Source organism: Cervus elaphus, chromosome 1, assembly GCF_910594005.1.
Source record: "Cervus elaphus chromosome 1, mCerEla1.1, whole genome shotgun sequence".
Lineage (NCBI taxonomy): Eukaryota > Metazoa > Chordata > Mammalia > Artiodactyla > Cervidae > Cervus > Cervus elaphus.
The window spans coordinates 90,113,529-90,136,791 of record NC_057815.1 but is presented as its reverse complement, the minus strand read 5'-3'; the positions used below and the strand labels follow the sequence as shown (position 1 = coordinate 90,136,791).

At 40.2% G+C, this 23,263-nt stretch overlaps 1 protein-coding gene across 2 annotated transcripts in view; it reads left to right on the top strand.

Annotated features, from left to right (window-relative positions):
• The first annotated feature begins 386 nt into the window (after positions 1 to 386).
• Positions 387 to 23,263, top strand: part of FNBP4 (formin binding protein 4) — a 31,133-nt gene continuing 8,256 nt past the window's right edge. Inside the window, exons 1-15 of one of the 2 annotated variants that reach the window (XM_043912119.1) lie at positions 387 to 715; positions 1,715 to 1,813; positions 4,732 to 4,868; positions 5,346 to 5,529; positions 6,125 to 6,272; positions 6,376 to 6,496; positions 7,689 to 8,024; positions 8,614 to 8,824; positions 12,153 to 12,277; positions 13,282 to 13,386; positions 14,580 to 14,713; positions 15,706 to 15,893; positions 20,757 to 21,070; positions 21,194 to 21,338; positions 21,726 to 22,072. In XM_043912119.1, the coding sequence (XP_043768054.1) occupies positions 484 to 715; positions 1,715 to 1,813; positions 4,732 to 4,868; positions 5,346 to 5,529; positions 6,125 to 6,272; positions 6,376 to 6,496; positions 7,689 to 8,024; positions 8,614 to 8,824; positions 12,153 to 12,277; positions 13,282 to 13,386; positions 14,580 to 14,713; positions 15,706 to 15,893; positions 20,757 to 21,070; positions 21,194 to 21,338; positions 21,726 to 22,072 (2,826 nt within the window). In that variant the 5' untranslated portion in view covers positions 387 to 483. The remainder of the gene's footprint in view (positions 716 to 1,714; positions 1,814 to 4,731; positions 4,869 to 5,345; positions 5,530 to 6,124; positions 6,273 to 6,375; positions 6,497 to 7,688; positions 8,025 to 8,613; positions 8,825 to 12,152; positions 12,278 to 13,281; positions 13,387 to 14,579; positions 14,714 to 15,705; positions 15,894 to 20,756; positions 21,071 to 21,193; positions 21,339 to 21,725; positions 22,073 to 23,263) is intronic. The other variant, XM_043912110.1, reaches the window with a different exon arrangement.

The following is a 23,263-nucleotide window of genomic DNA, read 5'->3' as shown; positions in this document are numbered from 1 at the left end:
CCAATAAACAAGGCGAAACTACGGGAAAGACCAGGAAAGCAGCATAGCATCCTAGATGACAAACGATAAGAAACACAGCCATGAACGGGCTCAAAATGGAGGACAAGGAAGCAGAGAAAAGACTCCGCAAAAAACGCATGGGTGGAGCATGACGTAATTTGGAAGCGGGTCTAAACTTACACTCTTCCCTACTATTGGCTTGACGCTAACCCTTTTTCCTTTTCCATTGGCTCACGGCTCCGTCAATGTGTCAAAATAACCAATCGCCTAGCCCCATGGGTAAAGTCCGCCCGCCCTTCCTGGGGGCGGGGCCATAAGAGCACACCAGGTCCAGTGCGCTTGCGCGAGCGCGCGCTCCGCCGGTTAAAAGCGGATCCCTGCAGGAGGCGGTGTCGCAGCGTATGAATATTGATTACGCATCGCCGCGCCGAGCGCCCGCCCCTCTCGGCTGTCCGACGCTCGCGGCTCGCGCTCGGGCTCGCGATGGGGAAGAAGTCCCGGGCGGTACCAGGCCGAAGGCCCATCCTGCAGCTCTCTCCGCCAGGTCCCCGGAGCAGCACGCCGAGCAGGGACCCGGAGCCGGAACCCGACGCCGAACCGGACTCGACGGCGGCGGCGGCGGCGGCGCCCAGCCAGCCGGCCCCGGCAGCGGTGTCGACGACGACAACCGCGGTGACTGCCGCCGCGGCGCCCTCGGAAGACTCGCCCTCAGAAGGTAAAGTGTGCGCGAGGGCCCTGGCGCCGAGGTGGGGCCAGTCCGAAACTCGAGCTCGGGGGTTGCGGCCTAGGTCTATCAGACTGGGCCTGCGAGGAACGAGAAGCACGGGCGGGCGGCGTCCTCCGAGGCCTGCTGCGCGGGGCCTACGGGCAGGACGGCTGTGGGCCCGGAGGGGCGGAAGGGGCCGCGCAGCCGTGTGCGCTCGGACGGAGTCGACCCAGAGGCGCCATCTCGGGTGCAGGGCTTGGCCCGGGCCGCCCAGTCTCCTTCCTCACCGTCTGCTCTCGGTTTTGAATAACTTCACGGGGTAAATGGAGACGGTGCGTTTCCGCGTCCTAGCCTCGGTGACCTCGGTGGAACCTGCCGTTTGCTACACGTCGTGTGCTTTTCGTTTCGTTTTTGTTGAAATGGAGAGAGACGCTTTAGAAGTAACTATACTTCTGTTAGGCCAACTTAAGTGTAAGTCCCTCCTAGTTGGCAGGTTTCCGCAACATTCCTGGAGAGGTGGAGCTCGTGGGTTCCCACTTACTGGTGTTTATCCCCAGAATGGTACTTGGACTAAGATGAACCAGACAGAATTACTTTAGGGGCCAGATGCCGGAAAAGCCCCGACCATTTCAGGTGCTAAAAAAGAATAATAATAATAATAAAGATCACTTTGGGGGGAAAATGCTCTAGTTATGCTTATAGTAAAAGCCGTATGGTTAACCTGGAGAGAATTTAACCTGTGCGTGTATGTGTTTTAACTTTGGATTATTTCAGATAATTTTTATATATGATGTTCACATTCTTAATGTTAACGCCACTGGGCAAAGTGAAGATTCTAGCTGTGTTTCTCGCCTCTCAGTTATTTGGGTCAGTAAGGGGTTAGAGCCACGTTGTTTGAAATTGATGAAATCTAGACTAGAGAAGTCACGTCAGAGATTGTTTTGTCACCTGTGTAGTTTTTTCTCTGTTCGGTCATCTGACGTCGTTTGCTTTTGTTTGCTGTTTTAGATCCAGATGAACAGGAGGTGGTGGTGGAGGTTCCCAGAGTTGTTCAGAATCCTCCCAAACCAGTCATGACCACCAGGCCCACTGCTGTTAAAGCAACAGGTATAGTTGTGTTGTGGTTTTTTTTTTTTTTTATTCATTTTCTACAATATCTTTCTTTAGGATCAAATTGTGTTTGTATATGGTGTTTTGATGAATGTTTCAATGTTGCAAATTTATACTCCCATTAAATGGAAATTTAACATCTTTGTGAGGGCTTGTCATTGTATGTATAAACTTTAACCAGTGTAAAATTTGCTGTTCTTGTCTCTCTCTACCCAAATTAATTTCTACTACTTTTCCCACTAATGCTGTTTTCTTGACTTATTTTTTATTGAAGGATAATTGCTTTACAGAATTTTGCTGTTTTCTGTCAAACCTCAACATGAAACAGCCATAGGTTCATATATATCCCCTCCCTTTTGAACCTCCCTCCCACCTGCCTCCCCATCCCACCCCTGTAGGTTGATACAGAGCCCCTGTTTGAGTTTCCTGAGACACACAGCAAATTCCCATTGGCTGCCTATTTCACATATGGTGATGTAAGTTTCCATGTTACTCTCTCCATACATCTCACCCTCCCCTCCCCTCTCTCCCCCCTCATGTCCATAAGTCTATTTTGTATGTCTATTTCTCCATTGTTACCCTGTAAATAAATTCTTCAGTACCATTTTTCTAGATTCCGTATATGTGTTAGAATACTGTATTTATCTTTCTCTTTCTGACTCACTTCAATCTGTATAATAGGTTCTAGGTTCATCCACCTCATTAGAACTGACTCAAATGTGTTCCTTTTTATAGCTGAGTAACATTCCATTGTGTATATATATATACCACAACTTCTTTATCCTACTAATGCTATTTTATAACTTGTTTTCTGGTTTCCCCAGTATTTTGGCACTCTTTAGGGAATGCTAACAATGTCTTTTTGTCCTTTTCTTTAACAGACTGCTTTGATTGGTACCTAGCAAATGTTTGCACAACTGAAAATTGCTCTTACTGAATATTTTTTAAGCATGAAAGAATATTTGCAACAGTGGTTTTTTAGACAAACCTGGATTCAAATCACCACTCTAGCATTCATACTAAGACCTCATGACATCATTCATCTGTGAAACAGATCTTTCAGCCCTAAGTTGTTTTGATGATTAAATTGAATAACATATAAATTTCTAACCCACAAGTGCTGAAAATGTTTGTTTTCTCTACTGTTTGTATATCTTGAGAGATTAAAGTGTGTTTTCATACTAAATATTCTATAATTGGTAATAACTTTGGTCTTCTGAATTTGAGGGACTTTTTGTACTATGTACCTGAAGTAATAGATGCTTGTTCCTCCCCATGCCCCATTTACCACTTAAAAAAGAAGTGTGAATTAGAAAAGGTAACCTGGAGAAGGGAATGGCAATCCCCTCCAGTATTCTTGCCTGGAGAATCCTGTGGACCTGGGAGCCTGGTAGGCTACAGTCCATTGGGTCGCAAAGAGTCGGACATGACTGAGTGACTAACACACACACAGGAAAGGTAAAACAGGTTGTGAAAGAAATTTCAGAACTAGGAGATACCATTATGTTTTCAAGAGTTTGGAAGAGATTTTATGTATATAGTATGAAAAACTCTGAATTGAAGAGAAAAAGACTAGAATGGAGCCTTGGGTGAACGTATTGCTTATAAGACCCACTTTAAGCCTGGGTAATTACCCTGGCTGAATTTTGTTATCCAAATTCCCCTCAGCTCACCTGGCTGGAACCTTTTACCAAAGTATATAGAATTAAAGCCAATGTTTATTATTGTCTCTAAACTAAGAAGGGTTTCTATGTAAAAATATAAATTTCCCGTCCTCTGCTTTCCCCCAGAAACCCATCAGTGCTGAATTCTAAGGTGCAGATTTTTTCTGTACAGAAATGTCTTACATAGTTTTTGCCCTTACCTGTTGTTCAGGAAGTGTGGAAAATTGACTGGTATCTATGCCGTCCCCCCGCCCCCCCAATCACCAAATAAGATATAACATATTTAGAAACCAGAAAAGGGAGACACTGTCTAATAAATATCCACTTAAAAATCTACCTAATCAGTTTAAATTAATATTTTGGAAATTGGTAGTGTAACAATTTAGCTATATACTAAAAAATAATGAAGGCATGATTTATGTGACTAAAGTATTGAATGTGAACTTTTGTATATAAATGGAGCAATTTTTATTCACACCTAGGTGAATCTATGAATTTGTTTATGGAATTATAACAAAGAAAATTAGATTTTATCTCCTGATAAATCTTTTCAGTTTCCAAAACACTGGAAAATTTAATCCTGTTATTAACTGAAAAGTCAAGTTAAACTTAGTTCATGTGCCTATTGTGATAAAATATATAAAGAGTATATGTGCTCACTTAATTGTAACATTAGAGCAATAAATATCGATCAACTAATAAAGTTTCAGGTTTGTTTGTTTTTTTTTTTAAGAAGGGAATTGCATTGCCACATTACAGAGGCCATACTTAATATTTTAGCTGTGATTTTTGTTTTCTTTGTTTTGGTTATAGCATATTATGTCCTGTTTCAATTCATCACTTGTTTGAGGGGAGAAAATCATTGAAAAGAGCTTTGTTTTCCACTTTGAAAAATCTCCTTGTTTCATTTACTAAACTCTAGTTGATTTACTTGTTTGAGATAGAGACCTAAATCAACAGATTCTAAAATCAGGATATATATTATGTGTTATTTTGACAGAGGGAGTATGTAGTTGAGTAATTGAGCACATATTTTGAAAAGGATAAAAAAAAAAGAGAAGGATGTCAAATTGCTATGCAGGTTGATTTTATTAGTTCTAAGTGCATAATTATTTTGTACCTCTCTTGGTTAGTTTCAGATTTCTTAAGGTTCTGTAAGTAAACTAAATAGCTAAAGAATCCTACTTTCTGTTGGATACTTGCTGGGACTTTGGCATTGTTACAAATGCTGTTTTACCTTTCTGTTCCCAGGAGGTCTGTGCTTGCTTGGTGCCTATGCTGACAGTGATGATGAAGAGAATGATATTTCAGAAAAACCAGCACAGTCTAAGGAAGCAAATGGAAACCAGTCAACTGATATTGATAGTACATTGGCCAACTTCCTAGCGGTTAGAAGTGCCTTTTTTTTTTTCCCCCATTTATTTTTATTAGTTGGAGGCTAATTACTTTACAGTATTGTAGTGGTTTTTGCCATACATTGACATGAATCAGCCATGGATTTACATGTGTTCCCCATCCCGATCCCCCCTCCCACCTCCCTCCCCATCCCATCCCTCTGGGTCTTTTGTATTTGGATTTTTACTTAGTGAAGCCACTTTAGGATTTGAACTTCAAGCGGCTAGCCCACTTGTCAGTCTGCATCTCCCACTCCACTCTTCTTCTTTAGTCCCTCCCCATCTGTCTCACTTCTCCTTTTGTGCCAGTTGTAAGGACAAAAATGGAGGAGAGGAGAATTTTGACTTGAGAAGCCGAGACTCAAGCTTCTTGAGTCAAAACCCTGTACGGTGGAGGGTTGGTTTGTTTGTTTTCATTATTGCCGTTTTTTGGGTTTCACGTCATTAATGCTTGTTGTTTTCACCCTGAAGGAAATTGATGCAATAACAGCTCCTCAGCCGGCGGCTCCCGGAGCAGCTTCTGCTCCACCCCCAACTCCACCCCGGCCAGAGCCAAAGGAATCGTCACCTGCCCTTTCTTCCACTACGCCTAATGGGATGGACTCAACCCAGACGGCAGGGTGGCAGTATGATACCCAGTGTTCACTGGCAGGAGGTAAGCTTGAGTCTTTGAGTTTTAAAGAAACCTGAAGTGTGGTTCTTAAAGTTGTTCTAGGTATTGAGGCTCCCAAAGGTGAAAGCCTATATACCTTAGCCCCAGACTTTAGAATTCTGGCTTTTTAAATACAGTACTTGAAAAATAACTAACTGCTCGGTTATATTTTTATCAGAAGATGATTGTTTGCCTTTTAACCAGTGGCAGATTATACTCCATAAATAATAAAAGCCATTATTTTTAAAAGTCTTTTGGGGTTTGCGATATATCTTTCAACTATCAAACTGCTTTTTTAAACCATGTTTGCAAAGACAGCTCAGGAGGGAGGAGTCGCCCCCCAGGGGACACTGAACAGTGTCTGGACAGGGTTTGATTGTCACAGTGGAGGGCGGTGGGAGGGGCATCGCTGCATCCAGTGGGTAGGGGCCAGGATGCTGCTGAATACTGCTCAGGACTGCCCCCACAGCACAGAACTGTCCTGCCCGGTAACAGGGCTAAGGCTGAGAAACCCTGGTTAGATGGTTATGACTTGAGATACAAGGTCAGAATTGTGCAGAAGTACCTACTGCTTAACATTTGTTTTATTTTCTTCCAGTTGGAATTGAGATGGGAGATTGGCAGGAGGTCTGGGATGAGAACACAGGATGCTATTATTATTGGAACACACAAACAAATGAAGTGACTTGGGAATTACCCCAGTATCTTGCCACTCAGGTACAAGGATTACAACATTACCAGCCCAGGTAAGAACAGATTTGAAAAAGAAGTTAACCTAGAAGGAAATCAGAGCCTTATCTTTTGCTGATGTTTGCCTTCTGTTGTGTTTGCTAAGTATGTTTCTTTTAGTTCTGTAACAGGTGCTGAAGCTAGTTTTGTGGTAAATACTGACATGTATGCTAAGGAGAAAAATACTTCTGTTTCCAGTAGTAAAAGTGGACCAGTCATAGCCAAGCGAGAAGTTAAAAAGGTCAGTGTTACAGCTCACCTCTGATGCTTATTTTCAAATCTGAAGAGCTTGAATGCTACTTTGTCACAGATATATTACCCTTCTGTTAATATTTTGTAACATAGATGTGAAACAGGATACATTTTGTTTCTTGGTGTTTTACTTAATCTTTTTCTGTTTATTGTGTGATATTTGTAGCAGTTCCCCAGTTCAGTGGTTCTTCTGGAGCTTTAGGGTGCCATAGAGGTCCCTTGGGTCATTGTGAAGGAAATGGGAGCAGCTAAGCAGGCAGGGAGGGCTTCAGGGATTTGGGGATTCCACTCTTTTTTTAACTTTAATACAAAGATTGGCTACCTTAAAAATGGCTGATAGTGGAGAAGGAAATGGCAACCCACTCCGGTATTCTTGCCTGGAAAAGTCCATGGACAGAGGAGTCTGGCGGGCTGAAGTCCATGGGATTACATGACTAAGCATGTGTGCATGAGGGTGGAGGGAAATGGGTTGGTAGCAATAAAGTGGTAGAACTGAAAAAAAAAAAAAAAAGGCTGATAGTGAAACGAGCATTTTTATAGCCACATCAATAAGAAAAGTAAGTTGTATTATGCTGAGAGAGAGAAAGTGTGTGTGTGTATGTGTTGAATTTTAATTTATCTTGAATTTTTAAATGATGGGAGGTGTAAATGCTTTTATAAAGCATTAAAAGCAAAAAAAATGCTTTTATAAAATAATCTGTACAACTCTAGAGGGAGATAGAGTAAATATCCCAGTGGAGGAAGCAAACACTTGAAATATAATCACACATTTCATTTTCGAAATAATTTCACTTACCTCTCAATCACCTTCACAGCATATTTGTGAAGTTATCTCATCATACAGAAGAGGAAGATGAAGATATATCCATTTACATGTTGAACTGACAAAGTTAGGATTTTATTTTAATCTGCTTCTGTTTTTCAGTAGTCCTTTGACATACAGAGGAGAAAAGATATGTTTGAGTTCCACCCAGAACAATAATACTGCCTGCCTAAAGTAACATTATTTCTATTACACACATGTAAGGAAAATGGTACAAACATGTACTAATCTGAGGGGAGCCAGTGGTTTTGAAGAATATCCAGTGACTGAAAATTATGGTCATTTTTAGCGTTAAGAGTTAAACTGTATATTCAGGTGAAATTTCTTTGAAAGTTAAGCGAGATTTTATTCTTTATAGGAAGTAAATGAAGGAATTCAGGCTCTCTCAAATAATGAGGAGGAGAAGAAAGGGGTGGCAGCATCACTGCTTGCTCCGCTACTGCCTGAGGGGATAAAAGAGGAAGAAGAGAGATGGAGAAGAAAAGTAATTTGTAAAGAAGTAGAGCCAGTTTCAGAAGAGAAAGAAACAAGTACAGCAGAAGAAGCAGCAGTAGTAAAGCCACAGGAAATTCTGTTGGACAGTGTGGAAGACCCTACTCAGGAGGATCTTTGCAGTGTTGTTCAGTCGGGAGAAAGTGAAGAGGAAGAAGAACAAGATACCCTTGAGCTGGAGCTGGTTTTGGAAAGGAAAAAAGTAAGTCTTTGGTGTTTTTATTAAATATATTTTCTTCCTTGAGAACTGTCGTACTCTGGGATCATTGTGCTCCATTTATGCCATTGGCGGGGCAGGGGGGCTCTTTTTCTTGTCCTTTCATGTAGAGATGTTTAAGCCTATGAAATAGAAACCTGAACTCTGGAGTTGATCTACTGATGCCCTGAGTGTGAAGCAGAGTCTCAACAGGTGGTGTAACAGTAATACAACTTCAAAGCGTCCCCCTTTTGAAAAATTTGAAGCTGTGGCGAGCGGCTGGGCTTCCCAGGTGGCCCAGTGGTAAAGAGTCTGCCTGCCAGTGCAGGAGACTCAGGTTTGATCCCTGGGTTGGGAGAATCGCCTGAAGTAGGACATGGCAACCCACTCCAGTATTCTTCCCTGGAAAATGCCATGGGCAAGAGGAGCGAAAGAATGTGGAGCTTAATGCTCAGTCCTGATGGAGAGATGTATTAAGAGATACTTCTTGTCCACAAAGTACTTAAATTCCAAAAACGCACGGCTGTCATTCTTGCTACTCACAAATAAATGTTGGTAAACAGTTAATGACACTCTGTTTTCATGTTCATTGTAGGCAGAATTGCGAGCCTTGGAGGAAGGAGATGGTAGTGTGTCAGGGTCTAGTCCATGTTCTGATATAAGCCAGCCAGCATCTCAAGATGGAATGCGTAGACTTATGTCTAAAAGAGGAAAATGGAAGATGTTTGTTCGTGCAACCAGTCCAGAGTCTACCAGCCGGAGTTCTAGCAAAACTGGACGAGAGACTCCAGAAAATGGAGAAACTGGTAATTGGTGCTTTAATTAAACTTGAGGGTTGAAAGATTTAGAGGAGCAATCCTTCTTACCTTTTTTTGTTCCCTCTGGAGCAAATAGAAGGGTGTAGCACTTCTACCCTTTTAGGGAAATATGGGGAAGGAAACTTCTGCCTTTTCCTGCTCCACCTCTAATGGAGCAGTAAGAATTCAAGAGGCTGGAATCCATTGGGTTGTGCAGTCGCCGTTGACTGGAGATAACTTCTCCCTCAAAAACAAAAAAAATAAGATTGGGTCCCTCCTTCCCTTTTGTTTTAATCACGTGATACAGTTATCTTTCTTTTAATTTTGTTTTTTGACTGCTTCTGGTCTCTGTCACATCATGAGGGATCTTTCATTGTGGCGCATGGGCTGTCTAGTTGCAGCCTGAGGGCTTGGTCGCCCCTGGGGCATGTGAGATCCCAGTTCCCTGACCAGGGATGGAACCTGCCCCCGAACCACTGGGGGTGTCCCCAGGCTGGCCAGTCTTTGGTTGGATGTGTAGGTAGTTTGGTACTGTCCTGAGGACCCAGGTTATCTTCAGGGAAAGAGAGAAGAGAACCTGCTGCATTCTTCCAATCTGTTACCAGAAGTGACTAGTTTAAATCACCAAAATCCTAGTTGAGCGTACCAAGCAGAAGATACCTTATACGTTATGATTTTAAAATAATAAGAAACAAAAATATAGGTAGTAAATAAATGCAAACATCCTTGTTTGAATTTTTCTTTCCAGTGAACCATACAGAAGAATATAAAGTAGAATTCTAAAGGCCCCGTCTCCCTCCTTCGTCTTTTCACTATTCTCATTCCCTACTCTGAGGTCCATTTTCTGTATTTTTTGTCTCCATATATTCTAGACTTTCTCTTTTATTTTTTATGTGCGTTTGTGATTGTGTGTGTACAGTGGGCATATGTAAATTTTAACATAGGTGAGATTAACCATATTGTTAAACAACATGAAAATTGTTTTTCACTGCTGCGTGTTATAGATGTGTTCATTTAACTCTTCCCGCATTGATAGCCATTTGTATCCTCGTTTCACTGTTAAAAGTAATACTGCATTTATATTATCCCTAAAAAGTATAAGCCATTCAAATGTCCATCTAAAGAATAGTGGATAAATTGTGATGTATTTTTGAAATTGAATGCAGAATAGCAGTCAAAAGTGAATGGTCCATTGTTACATGCATCAACATGAATTATCATCAGAAACAATAATGTTGGATTTAAAAAGCCACAGAAGAATACATATGTTAGAATTTCCATGTGTAAATTGGAAAAGAAGCAAAACTATTGTGCTTCAGGATCTATCCATGATGAAAGTACAGGCGCTTATTAACATCATCAGGGTGCATCTGGTGTGAGCGTTGTGGGAGAGGGGCACAGGGAGCTTCAAGGTGTTCCTAATGGTCTTCTATTAAGCTGGCTTGTGGTTACTGGAGTGCTCATGTTCTTTATATTATACTCATTAGTGACGATACTTCACAATTAAAATCAAGTTTAGCAGACATCTTAGGACATATGTCTTTATGCAGTGCTAGGTTAAGGGGTATGTGCATTTTTTTTTTTTTTTTTTTTTTGGGGGGTATGTGCATTTTAATTTGATAAATCCTGCCTAATTGCCCTCCAAAATAATCATATCTTAGAGCGCTAGCAATTCTTTGAAATTGTTAAATTCTTAAACCTGTCATCAAATGTAAGATATCTGATATATAAATAAACTAGAAACTAGTCAATGGGAGAGTAGAAAGATTTAGTTTTAGACAATTTGAAAATGCAGAAGGAATGTTAATGATCAAATAAAAAGAAGAAGGCCATTGTATGATAAGGTTTAGTACTTAATACAGAATTTCAGACTTTTTATGAAAGTTGTTGAGAGTGGTGTTAAAGTCACATTTCTTTAGATCAAAGACTAACCGAAGTTAAGAAAGGGTACTCAAATTTGTTCTTTTTCTTTTTATCTGTGATCCTCATGAGAGATTGATTTATACTGAGTATATGGATTAGTTTGATAAGCAGGTGTTAAGCAAACATAACAGTTCATATCTTTTATGAACTTTTAGTCAATTTAAATACGTGGTAAACCTGTTCTCTTTTGGAGATTCCCAGTGCCAACAGACTGCGCCAACCAAAGGAATGAGTAGGTCCAATAAAGGTTGTCTACAGGTGTTAACCAAGAAGGGAGTAATTTGGTAGCTTAATACGCTGCTCTGATTTTGAAACCCTATTTATCAAAACCCCCTTGATAAAGAATCCTCACATATTCCAGGTTTGATATTTAGCTTTCATAAGTAATTGAAGCCATGAGTTTCTGAAAGAGATTAGAAAAGGAGTTTCCCTGGTGATGCCGTGGTTAGGACTCTGCACTTGCGCTGCAGGGGACCACAGGTTTGATCCTTGATCAGGAAATTAACATCCCACAAGCCACTCGGTGTGACCAAAAAAATAAAAAGTTCAGAAAAGATTAATAAACTTCTGGGTAATGTGATAAAACACATAAATCCTATATGTAGATATATTTTAAGAAATGTGATTATAAAGCAGTGGTCCCCAACTTTTTTGGCACCAGGGACTGTTTTGTGGAAGACAATTTTTTCTTGTACCCAGTTGGGGGCGGGGAGGATGAGGACTGGTTTCGGGATGATTCAAGCAAGTTATATTTATTGTGTACTTTATTACTATTAGCATCAGCTCCACCTCAGATCATCAGGCATTAGACCCTCAAGATAGGGGACCCCTGCTATAAAGGAATAATTTTTTTTTGGCTTTATAAAAACAGTAGGTTGGTAAGTCATTAGGGCTTCCTTAACATGTGAGGAAAACATAGGTAAAGGAGATCACTAATAACCTTCAGATATCTCTGCTTTAGGGATAACAAAGTATATTTGGGACTCTTAGTACTGGTCTGGTGGGGGTTTTTTTTTTTACATTTTTTTGAAATATAGTTGATGTACAGTTTTGTGTCAGCCTCTCCTATTCAGGAAAGTGACTCAATTATATACATGTAGACATTCTTTTTTTTTTTTTTTCTTGCTATTTTCCATTATGGTGTTTTTTTTTTTTTTTTTTCCCATTATGGTTTATCACAGGATATGGAATATAATCCCCTGCGCTGTAGAGTAAGACCTTTTCGTTTATGGTCCTTTTGATTTATTTTTTTATTTTCCCATTTATTTTTATTAGTTGGAGGCTAATTACTTTATAATATTGTAGTGGTTTTTGTCATACATTGACATGAATCAGCCATGGATTTACATGTATTCCCCATCCCGATCCCCCCTCCTGGTCATTTTGATTTAATTTCACATATTTTCTCTTGCAGCAGTTGGTGCTGAAAATTCAGAAAAAATAGATGAAAACTCAGACAAAGAGATGGAAGCAGAAGAATCTCCAGAAAAATTAAAAGTACAGACAGTACCTAAAGTAGAAGAAGAACAGGACTTGAAAGTATGTACATTACTTAATGCAACTTGACAAATAATATTTTTAATTGGCCAACCATTTTAAATAGGCTGACTACTTTTTTTCCTAGAAAGTAGTAAACTTTTCTTCTGGGAAGTAGTAAAAAAGTAATCTTTGCTGTCTTTAAATAGAAATCATGTATTTGGTTGAGTGAAAAGGTTATATTTAAGGCTGAAATAAGGAGACTGACTTGATGTAGGAAAATCTAAAAATAAATTCTAAATGCTAACTACTTATAAGTAAGTCTCCATTGGAAAGCAGTAGCTTGTCAAATATAGGCCTGTATAGTTTGGAAGCATTAGAAGTAACTAAAGTCACAAATTTAAATAAAAACTTAACCTGCGTGAACTATTGGGTTGGCCACAAAGTTCATTCAGATTTTTCTATAATAGCTTACAGAAAAACCAGAACGAACTTTGTGACCAACCCAATGCTTTCCCTTAGACGAAAGGCACGTTTGGTTCCATTTTCATTTCTGTTCCTAATGTCATGAGAAGAATTGGACCGAGTATGTATGTGGCTCTTTAAGTGTGGTCTTTTGGAAAAACCACTTTGCCTATTGTTTTAACTTTAAAAAGTTACTGTGTACAACTGTGTACAGTTTTACAACTGTGCAGGTAGAATTGGGAGAATTCGTTTTGTTCAGTGTATGGCTAGTACAAGCAGTAATGGATGAGTGATGGTTTGGACGATATGGAGAAGTTATGTCATTTAGGATCTCTTTTCAAATTCCATATGGTTTCAGAGTAGATAGTGCATCCAGCTTCTCTAGACCTTGCATCATTATTTATTCTTTCTTTCTTCACATAATTTTTATGTGAATTATTTTACTATAAGTTAGGATTTTATCTTCTACATAACTAGTTGCAGTATGTGAGAAAGGCCTAATAGGCAGATCCATTTTTCTAGTATCTGTAATGAACAATGAAAGACTTTACTTAAAATATTCTGACTCTTAATTTTTACTTTCTTTCTTTCCTGCATTACAGTTTCAGATTGGAGAACTGGCAAATACCCTGACAAGTAAATTTGAGTTTTTAGGCATTAATAGACAGTCCATCTCCAACTTTCATGTGCTGCTTTTACAAACTGAGGTAATTAAGCCATTCTTAATATAAAGTCAGAAAAATACATATATATCTATATAAACAGTCAGTGTTTGAATGAAATGCTTTTTGTGTGAGGAATCTGTCTTATTTATGTTTCAATCCTAAATTTAAGTTATTAATCTTGATAAATATTTGAACAGCCAACGCAGGAAGAAAAACTGTCTTAGCCAAAGCAAAACATAATCATGGAAATAAATAACTGAGAGTTTGTGTGTAAGGATGATACTTAACTCCCTTCAATAGGCGTATATTCTAATTTTTTTTTTTGTAAGAAACTAAAATTCTATTCATAATGATGAGACCCCCATAATATTGAGTGTACTTTTTAAGTATTAAAGCATTATAGACTTTTTTTTATTTGGCCTCTCCCTGAGGCCTGTGGGATCTTAGTTCCCCGTCCAGGGGTCAAACCCAGGCCCTCGGCAGTGAAGAGGAGGAGTCATAACTGCTGAATTGCCAGGGAATTCCCGTAGACTTACTTAAAAAGAAGTTCCGAATCCTGTGTGTAACCTGTGTACTTTACAGTAAGTAGCAGGTTAGGATTAGGTAAGGAATTCCTATAGGAAGTTGGCTGATTTCCCTAAGAACTAAACCTTTAATTCTGATTAATCACACGTGTGTGCTCGGTTGTGTCTGACTCTCTGTGGCCCCATGGACTGTAGCCCGCCACCAGTCTCCTTTGTCCATGGACTTTTCCAGACAAGAATACTGCAGTGGGTTGCCATTTCCCTCTCCAGGGGAGCTTCCTGACCCAGGGATCAAACCCATGTTTTTTAAATCTCCTGCATTCCCCTGCAGAACTTTTTTTTTCTTTGAACCACCAGCACCACCTGGGAAGCCCAATTTATTTATTTATTACATTACTTAATTGAATCAAGTATCTACCCAAAACATAAAGTTACTGGGGAACCATTTTAATATAGTTCACAGGGAAAAACAAAACTACTGCTACTCATTTTCACAGACGTTGGAGCTTTGGCTGTATTGGGTTCCAGTCTCATTTTTCAGAACTCTACAGAGCAAACAAGACTTTTTATGAAATTAGGATGGGATTTCTCCTCCTCTTTGGTCAGTTCTCCTGCCAAGAGTATATAGTCATGAACCAGAAGACTTAAGTCCCTTTTCCTCTTCCTTTTGACGTAAGAATGTCTCTAACCTATGCTGCTCTTTGATTTTAGACTCGGATTGCGGACTGGCGGGAAGGGGCTCTTAATGGAAACTACCTTAAACGAAAACTTCAGGATGCCGCAGAACAGCTAAAACAATATGAAATAAACGCCACTCCTAAAGGCTGGTCCTGCCACTGGGACAGGTACGCACTCTTCTCCCCTTTTCACCTTTCACCTTTGACATCTCAGACTTGATTTGTGATCACCACCACCTGACGACCTGACAGCCTGTCTGGAGACTTGCGAGCAGCGGCCTTAGCGGTGCTGGGCAGGCAGAGCCCCGCGAGCACGCCCAGAGCGTGGGCCGGCCACACGGCGGAGAGACAAAGGCAGTGTTCACAGTGTGCCGTGTAACGGATTTTTTCCCAAGATGGACCACGCTGGTTTTTACTCCAGAGCGTTGTTGCACGGAGTAGGGCGGGCTTGGGGGTTAAGCGCATGCGAGAGCTCTGTGCGCTTTACAGGACCTCTGGAAGCAACTACTCCTGATTAACCTCGGTGAAGTTAAGGAAAGCTTCGTGGCTGAAGATGTGAATGAAGAACAAGATTACTATCTTCTGCCAGCAGGTCAGATGAAAACATTTCTTTTTATATTTGGCTTTTCTTGATTTTTTTTTTTTCGTTATTTGAAATCTTTGCTCTTTTATTTTTCAGCTCCCAGATCCTCTCCCTCTCTTTAGCTTTCACTGTGTTTGATATCAAGAGTATGAAATGTGAATTCCACGGTTCAAGAGGGGAAGAGTCACCTTTCGCAAACTTCGTTGTTCTCTTCTTTGGAAGGGAACTTAGTGTTCTAGGAGATTGAGTCCCTTCACTAATGAAACTTGAAAACCCTGTTAAGCATTGGCAAAAAAAAAAAAAAACAACATGTGAGAGGTGTTTTTCTCAGTCATCTGTTGGAGTAAGAGGGTTCAGGGCTGTATTCACAGAGCTGCTGGCAGTGCAAATAGCTTTGAGTTATCCTTGGTTCTCCATCCTCAGTTGTCAAAGCTCTTTGTTGCCTTTGTGAATAGCAGTCCATTAAGAAGCGGTTCGTCCCTGTGAGAGCAGACTGCTGTCCTGGGACAGGACCAAATGGAAGTGTCTTTGTAGGAAAATGGGTCTTAAAACATGTGTTTTCTTTCTTGTAATTTAGGGATCATAGACGATATTTCTATGTAAACGAACAGTCGGGCGAGTCTCAGTGGGAGTTCCCAGATGGTGAGGAGGAAGAGGAAGAAAGCCAAGCCCAAGAAAGTAGAGACGAGACTCTTCCTAAGCAGAGCTTGAAAGACAAAACTGGCACTGATTCAAATTCTGCAGAATCTTCTGAGAATTCCACAGGTGGGACAGTGTACCTGGTATTAACTGGAGAGAGATGACTGTAGAGGAGAAAAAAAAAGACTTGTATTAACATACAAAAGAAGAAAATATAGTCGTGAATTTCTAACTAAAAAAATTAGCACAGGGTTTATACTGAGAAACTAAAGGTAGTGTTAGTCGGAAATAAGCATATTATTGATACCATACTCGGCTAAAAAATAAAATTATGAGCCAGTGTATTGTGACTTTAAAATTCTATCCTATAACTATTCTGTCATGCCACAGACAGCTGTGAATTTCCAATAACAGGAATTCTAATTAATGGTAAGGAATTGGATATTTAAATTGTCAGTGTTTATGTGGAGTAATAAGAGATATGTTCTGCCTTTTTATAAAATATTTAGTCTGTTGATTTTGCAACCTCATGTTTCTACTCCACTAGTCTCCTAGGAAGTATGTTTGTTACAAACCAAAGTGATGTGAATAAACACTGTGAAATTAGGACCATGCTTGTTTCAGAGAAGCAGAATAATTGATCGTTGCAAGTCATCTCTTCTAGTATAAAATACTCACGGTGGCTCAGTCCAGTTAAAGTACTCTTAAGGAACTTCAGTTTGGTTATACAAATTTTAAAAAGAAAGACTTTAATAGTTTCTCGGTTACTCTGAGAATCTGAGGAGCCATCACTTGATTTACACATTATGGGAGAAGACACTTTTTTTTTCTGTAAGTCCATCTTTCTTGGAATGACAAAAATAAGTAGAAAATGAAGTATAGTCAAGACTGTGGTGAACAAACAACCGTTTGATCTAAAAAACTTAGATATTTGTTTAAATGCTGTCATATTAAGGTAAGAGTGTATGGAATGGTTTCTAAAGTCATAAACTTTGGGGAACTGTATTTGCTATTTTGTAATAAACTATGATGGAAAAGAATATGAAAAATATGTATATAACTGATTAAGTCTTAAACCTTTGAGGATAAAAAGAAATTTTGTGTAATATGGGGAGTAAAGAGCTGTATTCTCATGTCCTCTGCCTGTCAAAAATGATGTTTTTATAGTCTGCTGGCTCCCCAGTCCCAGTAGAAGAGTTCTGATTGTATGCCAGATGAAACTGGGCATGTACCAGTGGTTTTGTTAACTTAAGTAACCTAAGAATCCTGAGAATCCCTATCAAGTCACTCAAGGTAAAAAGACATGAATGACAGCAGTGATAATTTTAGAACATTGGAAAAAAAGCGGTATTCTACTTCATATTTCAGGGGGAAAAATACCTTGTTACAAGGTGTACCTTTTCATGAAGAGATTTTCTTTAGATTACTTCTTCATTCTTTTGGTAGCAATGATAGATATATCTAGTAACTTGGTTTTCTTTTTTTACTTTTTAGTAGTTAGTGAACTGAAGAGATTTGATGGTGTTTCTGGTTTGGTGATTCTTTTCTTGACCACTGTTTAATGTCCTTTTGTATGTATTCCAAAGCTGAATATTCTAGAATTGCCAGTGCTAAGTGTTGTGTGAACACATTAGAGTTAAATACTTTTTTCTCCCTTTGTTGATGACACACACAGTTGGCTACTATCTGGTCAAGGAAAATGCCACTGGTAAAACAGCGTATATTATTCTGTTGAATATATTCTCAGTCTCTTTTTTTTTTTTTTTAATTTTATTTATTTATTTATTTGGCTGCTCTGGGTCTTAGTTGTAGCATGTGGGATCTAGCTCCCTGACCAGGGGTCGAACCTGGGCCTCCTGCACTGGGAGCTCAGAGTCTTAGCCACTGGACCACCAGGGAAGTCCCTATTCTCAGTCTCTTGATTAGGAACTACTAAAACCATATGAAAAACGTGGTCTAAATAAAATCCAAGTCTTGTACTGAGGTCTTTGGAATTGGAGAGCAATGCCAATCATTATTTTAAGCCTATAAACAAAGTTGATAATGTATGCTTTCTGTCAACCCAACAGTGGTTAAAATCATCTTTTAATGTAGAAAAACTCCACTGAGGAGTAAGGAAGTTTCACAGTTCTGCTCATTTTTAATCCTTCATTGTTCCATGTTTGAACTTGACATTATATATCTAAAATAAGCCAATTTGAGGGTATCCAACATATTTGAGTGTTGGGCTTTTGTCAGGTTAAAGCAGGTTTCTGCTGCTTAACCAAAAAGTCTCCATGGACCTATTATTTGTATAATAGCTTCTTGATTTAAACTGATAAACTGCCCTCTTGCCTCAAAATACTAAGCAATAATACTTTTGAGGGAAATATAGGAAAACAATAAAGGAAGCCTGCCTTTGTGAGAAAGCAAGATTGCCTTTCTGTTTATATAGAAATTAAGACGCATAGAAAAACATATGTTCTTGGGGAATTAAAAATTTGTATCCCCACGGGATTCTGTCTTTTAGCTTAATACTTTAAAAGTTTAGTGAAGTGAAGTGTTAGTTGCTCAGTCTTGTCCGACTCTTTGCGACCCCATGGATTGTATCCCGCCAGGCTTCTCTGTCCATGGAATTCTCCAGGCAAGAATACTGGAGTGAGTTGCCATTCCCTTCTCCAGGGTACTTCCTGACCCAGGGATTGAAACTGGGTCCTCCTGCATTGCAGGCGGATTCTGAGCCATCAGGGAAGCCTGAAAGCTACGTATATACCATTTTAATCTCTCCTTGGACTTCAAACTTAATGTTCTCGTAAATGGCAAGTACACCTACTGGGTTAAATTTAAAAATGAAGAGAGGCATTATGTAATATGACATGGATATTCAAACTATCATTTCTTGGAAGTTTTTATATTTAAGCTAAAGAAGATAATTATCAATGTTAAAACACAGTTTTTATGTTTTGAGTAAAAGTTTAGGATTCAAGCATTAACTGTAAAAGTGCTGCTTGTGTGATCTAAATTTATCCAGTCTAGTGTGTTTCATATTTACACAGAGTTCAGCTACTGCTGATTAAAACTTTGTTGAAGGTTGTAAGCCACGTTGTTAATCTTAAACGTTCTGTGTTTCCTTGATTTCCTCTACATAGCACTTTCACCATCATAAAAGTATCAGTGCTGCATTATGCTTCTAGATGAGAAACCTACTAATATATAAATCTGACACATTTATTTACCTACCACATATTGTGGTTGGTTTAGTAAAAGGAAGTTTAATAAGCTATAATCCCGTGCTTATTACCTTAGTTCTTATGTAATCTTGATGAACTCTAAAGTAGACTGCTTGCCCATACTCAGACTGTCTAAAAGTTAGTGTAAACATTTGTGTTAGATACGCCGCAATGTAAAGGTTAACGAGACCTTTGAAGTCTTGTAGCTAGAAAACTGCAGTCTTGTTTTCTGGTGAATTTTTTCAGTTCCCTTTTCCTTGGTAGTAAGCAGTTTCTTAATAATTAGAATAGTCATGTGAATCATGTTCTTGAAGTCTTTTACATAATGTATCTGTTCCATAAAAACTGAAGCTGGTCTAAAAGCCTGGTGGTTCACAATGGCTTTAGTTGTACATTGTTGAGTGCCAGTGTGGTGTATTTTGTGCAGAGTAAGGTAAAAGGCCTTATCTTTATTCTGGAGCCTTTTATGATAGAGTCTTTATTTAATCTGCTGCTTTGACCATGACATTTGACAGGTGACGGCTTCTGGGCCTCTGCTCCACGAGAGCAGTAGGGAGTTCCCTGGTGGCCCAGTGTTCAGGGTACTGGGCTCTTAATGGCTGCGGCCTGGGTTCAGTTCCTGGTGGAGAAACTGAGATCCCGCACGTAAGCCATACAGCGTTAGCAAAAAAAGTAACACTAGACTAGGGGGCAGACCTGGCCGCAGAGCGGTGTGTTCTTGGGCAAGTCATTTCCCTCCTGGGTTTCATTACCTTTAAAGAGAGAGGGTTAAACTAGATGATTTCTCATGTCTCTTCTACTCCTAAATTCTATGATTTTTAGGGAGAAAATCCCCTTCAGCATTCCTGGGATATATATCTAATAGTCCCAAATAATGTGAAACTTCCCTATTGACGATAAAGAGGGATGGGGAAGGCTACAAGTAAGTATATCTTCCTATTTTCTATAATCTTTAAAGCTTTTCCCGGCAGAGAGGGGACAGTCATTAACTGTGACTTCCGCAGCTTTTGAGGGAAGCAAACCTTGCAGCTCCTTAGCTCTCATTTCTTCAGCAGCAATTTCAAATTCTCCACATCTTCAGACAACTCTTTTCTGGGTTATATTTATTATTAATCATCATTTACCTTGAAGATTCATTCTCTCTAATTTCCCCTTTATCATCACTGAAATAAAAAATTACCCTCCTGGATTTGTTGCTGTGATTTAGCAAATGAGTAGTTCACACAAAGATGTGAAGGAATGATAGGGTTGACAGTATCACCTTGCAAATGGAATTTTTTAAGCTTAGTATAAACCCAGATTAATTGAAATGGGTAGAATTTGTGTGAGTGTTTTGAATGGGTGCTTCTCTAGGTAATCCTTAATCACTTACCTAGCTCACTAAAAATAAAACATGTGGAGTTAATATTGCAAATGCACATCATTCACTCACTTTTTCACTTTTGAGATAAAGAAGACCCAGAATACTGCCTTCTCTAGTTGTGTATCTTTGAAATAAAAAACTTCGGGTTCAGATGATTTGAGTTACTCTTTGAGTTAATGTGATGTGCCTCATTTACTCAGCCATAAATCTGGACCCAGAAAACAAGACTAGTGTAACACAGCTTGGGCAAGTGCTAACTGTAAAGTCTATGAATTTATCTTTCCTTGGAAGTAATTTTTGAAGTGAGTTTAATATTTCAGTGACATCAGTATAGAACAGATGTCTGGGGGACGTGTCAGCGTCAGTTCATGGGAGATTTAGTCTTGCTGTTTCCCTGATTCCTGTTTGTTTTCATAGGTTCTCTTTGTAAAGAGTCCTTTTCCGGCCAAGTATCTTCTTCATCACTCATGCCACTCACTCCATTCTGGACTGTCCTTCAGTCAAATGTGCCTGTGCTGCAGCCTCCGTTACCTCTGGAGATGCCGCCCCCTCCGCCGCCACCCCCCGAGTCCCCTCCTCCCCCCCCTCCTCCCCCTCCTCCGCCCGTGGAAGATGGTGAGATCCAGGAGGTGGAGATGGAAGACGAGGGGAGTGAGGAGCCGCCTGCTCCAGGCACAGAGGAGGACACTCCACTGAAACCCGCGGCACAGGCCACAGTCATCACCAGCCAGGTGAGTACTGCCGCTTGGCATTCGGAAGAGTTTGGGGCACTGGGGCGTGATTGATATGTTTTCTTTCAGAAGAAGTTACTTAACCAGGGCCTTTAGCCACTGACTAGAATCTCTTCGTTTCAGAGTTCAGCCGATTCTACCATCTCTAGTTCTCCTTCCACTAAAGCAATAAAGAGGAAAGCTACAGAGATGAGTACCGTAGTAGTTCAGCGGTCAGCCACCATTGGTAGTTCTCCAGTCCTCTACAGCCAGTCACCTGTAGCTACAGGTCAGCACTGTGGTTAAAGTGTGTTTTCATCGGTGTATTTTGTTTCCAGAACTAGATGTCATAAATTAAATAATTCTCACTGCAAAGACTGTTTATATGCCATTTCTTTCAGTTACTGAAAACCACTGTTAACAGTTTGACATACATCCTTCCAGATTATTTTCTGTGCATTTACATAACAGTGATTTTGATGTTAAGTACCTTAATGCTAAAACATTCAGAAATTCATGTTTTGCCACCAGAAAATGTGACTAGTTTTTGTTTTGGTTTTTCTGAAGGGGGAAGGTACATTGGAATCATTTTGTAGATAATCTAACTCCCACTTTCCTTTTCCTTCTTTTGCTTGTTTTTGGCTTTGTCACAATATCCTTATTTTTTCTGTGTTAGGTCAGCAGGCGGCAGGGGTTGGACACCAGACTGCAGGAGTTGGACACCAAGCGATAGCAGTTAGCCATCCAGCAACAGGAATGGGCCATCAGGCCAGAGGAGTGAGCCTGCAGTCAAATTACCTAGGCCTGGCATCGGCTTCTGCGCTGATGGGCTATGCTGAGTGTTCCGTGCCGCTGGCAGTGACCGCTCCCGCGTTGCAGCCGGTCCAGGCCCGAGCTGCTGTGCCCACCACTGCCATTATCGAACCACCTCCCCCTCCTCCTCCTCCCCCTCCTCCTCCTCCTCCACCACCAGCTCCCAAAATGCCACCACCGGAGAAGACGAAAAAAGGAAAGAAAGATAAGGTAGAGTACATAACTCTTTAAATTTTCATTTAAAAATTTTGTTCTGTTGAGGTGATATTTAAAGTTTAAATTCAGTAGCATTTTGTATGTTCACATTGTGGTGCAACCACCCCCCTCGCTGGTTACGTAACATTTTCATCACTCCAAAAGAGAGCGCCTGTACCCACTAGGCAGCACACCTCAGTACCCCTTCCCCTGGCCTCGGGGGCCTGCCGGTCAGCTTTCCATCTCCACCAGGTTACCCACGCTGCAGTGGTGCGTGTGTCAGCTTCAGCGTCTGGCTTCCTTCACTTCGCACACTGTTTTCCGGGTTCATCCATGTGTAGCTTTTATTAGTACTTTGTTCTTTTTATGGCTGAATAATGTTCTGCTGTGTGTGTGTACCACAGTTTGCTTATCCATCCATCCTTTGATGGACATTTCGGCTGTTTTATACCTCTTTGTTGTGTAAATATGTGTGTGAGTACATGCATTTTGAGTGCTTGTTCCGTTTCTTTTGGGTGGGGGTGGGGTGTGTGTGTGTGTGTATTTAGTAGAAGTGAAATTGCTGGAGCACATGGTAATTCTGTTGATAACTCTTGGAGGAACCATTCTCCTGCAGTGACTGAGCCATTTACATTACCACCAGCAGTGTTCAGGGGGGCACTAATACCTCCAGGGGCTCACCAACACTAGTTACTTGCCATTTTCTGAAAGTTACCATACCAGTCCTGGCAGGTATGAAGCAGTATCTCATTGTGGTTTTGATTTCTGTTTCTCTAGTGAGTGAGTATGTTCAGCATCTTTTATTTGCATCCTTCATCAATGCACTCAGCATGAAGGTACAAAAATCTTTTCAGGCCTTTTCTAGGCATATGTGTTCCCTGGATATGGACTTGTATGTGGTTGTTTTTCTTTTTTTTTTTTTCCTCCATTCCTCTTGTATATTTAACTTTTACTTTCCCTAAGGATTTCACACTTCTTCTATGAGCTTTTTATGTTCTGTTGTATTCCTCTGCACAGAAGCTTTTGCCCCCAACTGTCCAGATGACTTCTGTCCCCTGTGGTTTTCACAGGCCGCACCTCCTGCTACTGCCTTTCATGGGTTCTAACCTGAGATCCAAAATATACCACCATTCCTGGCTGACCTTGAAGTCGGACAACACTGAAACCAGTCCCTAAGGCAACCACAGTCTAGAACATTTCAGACAT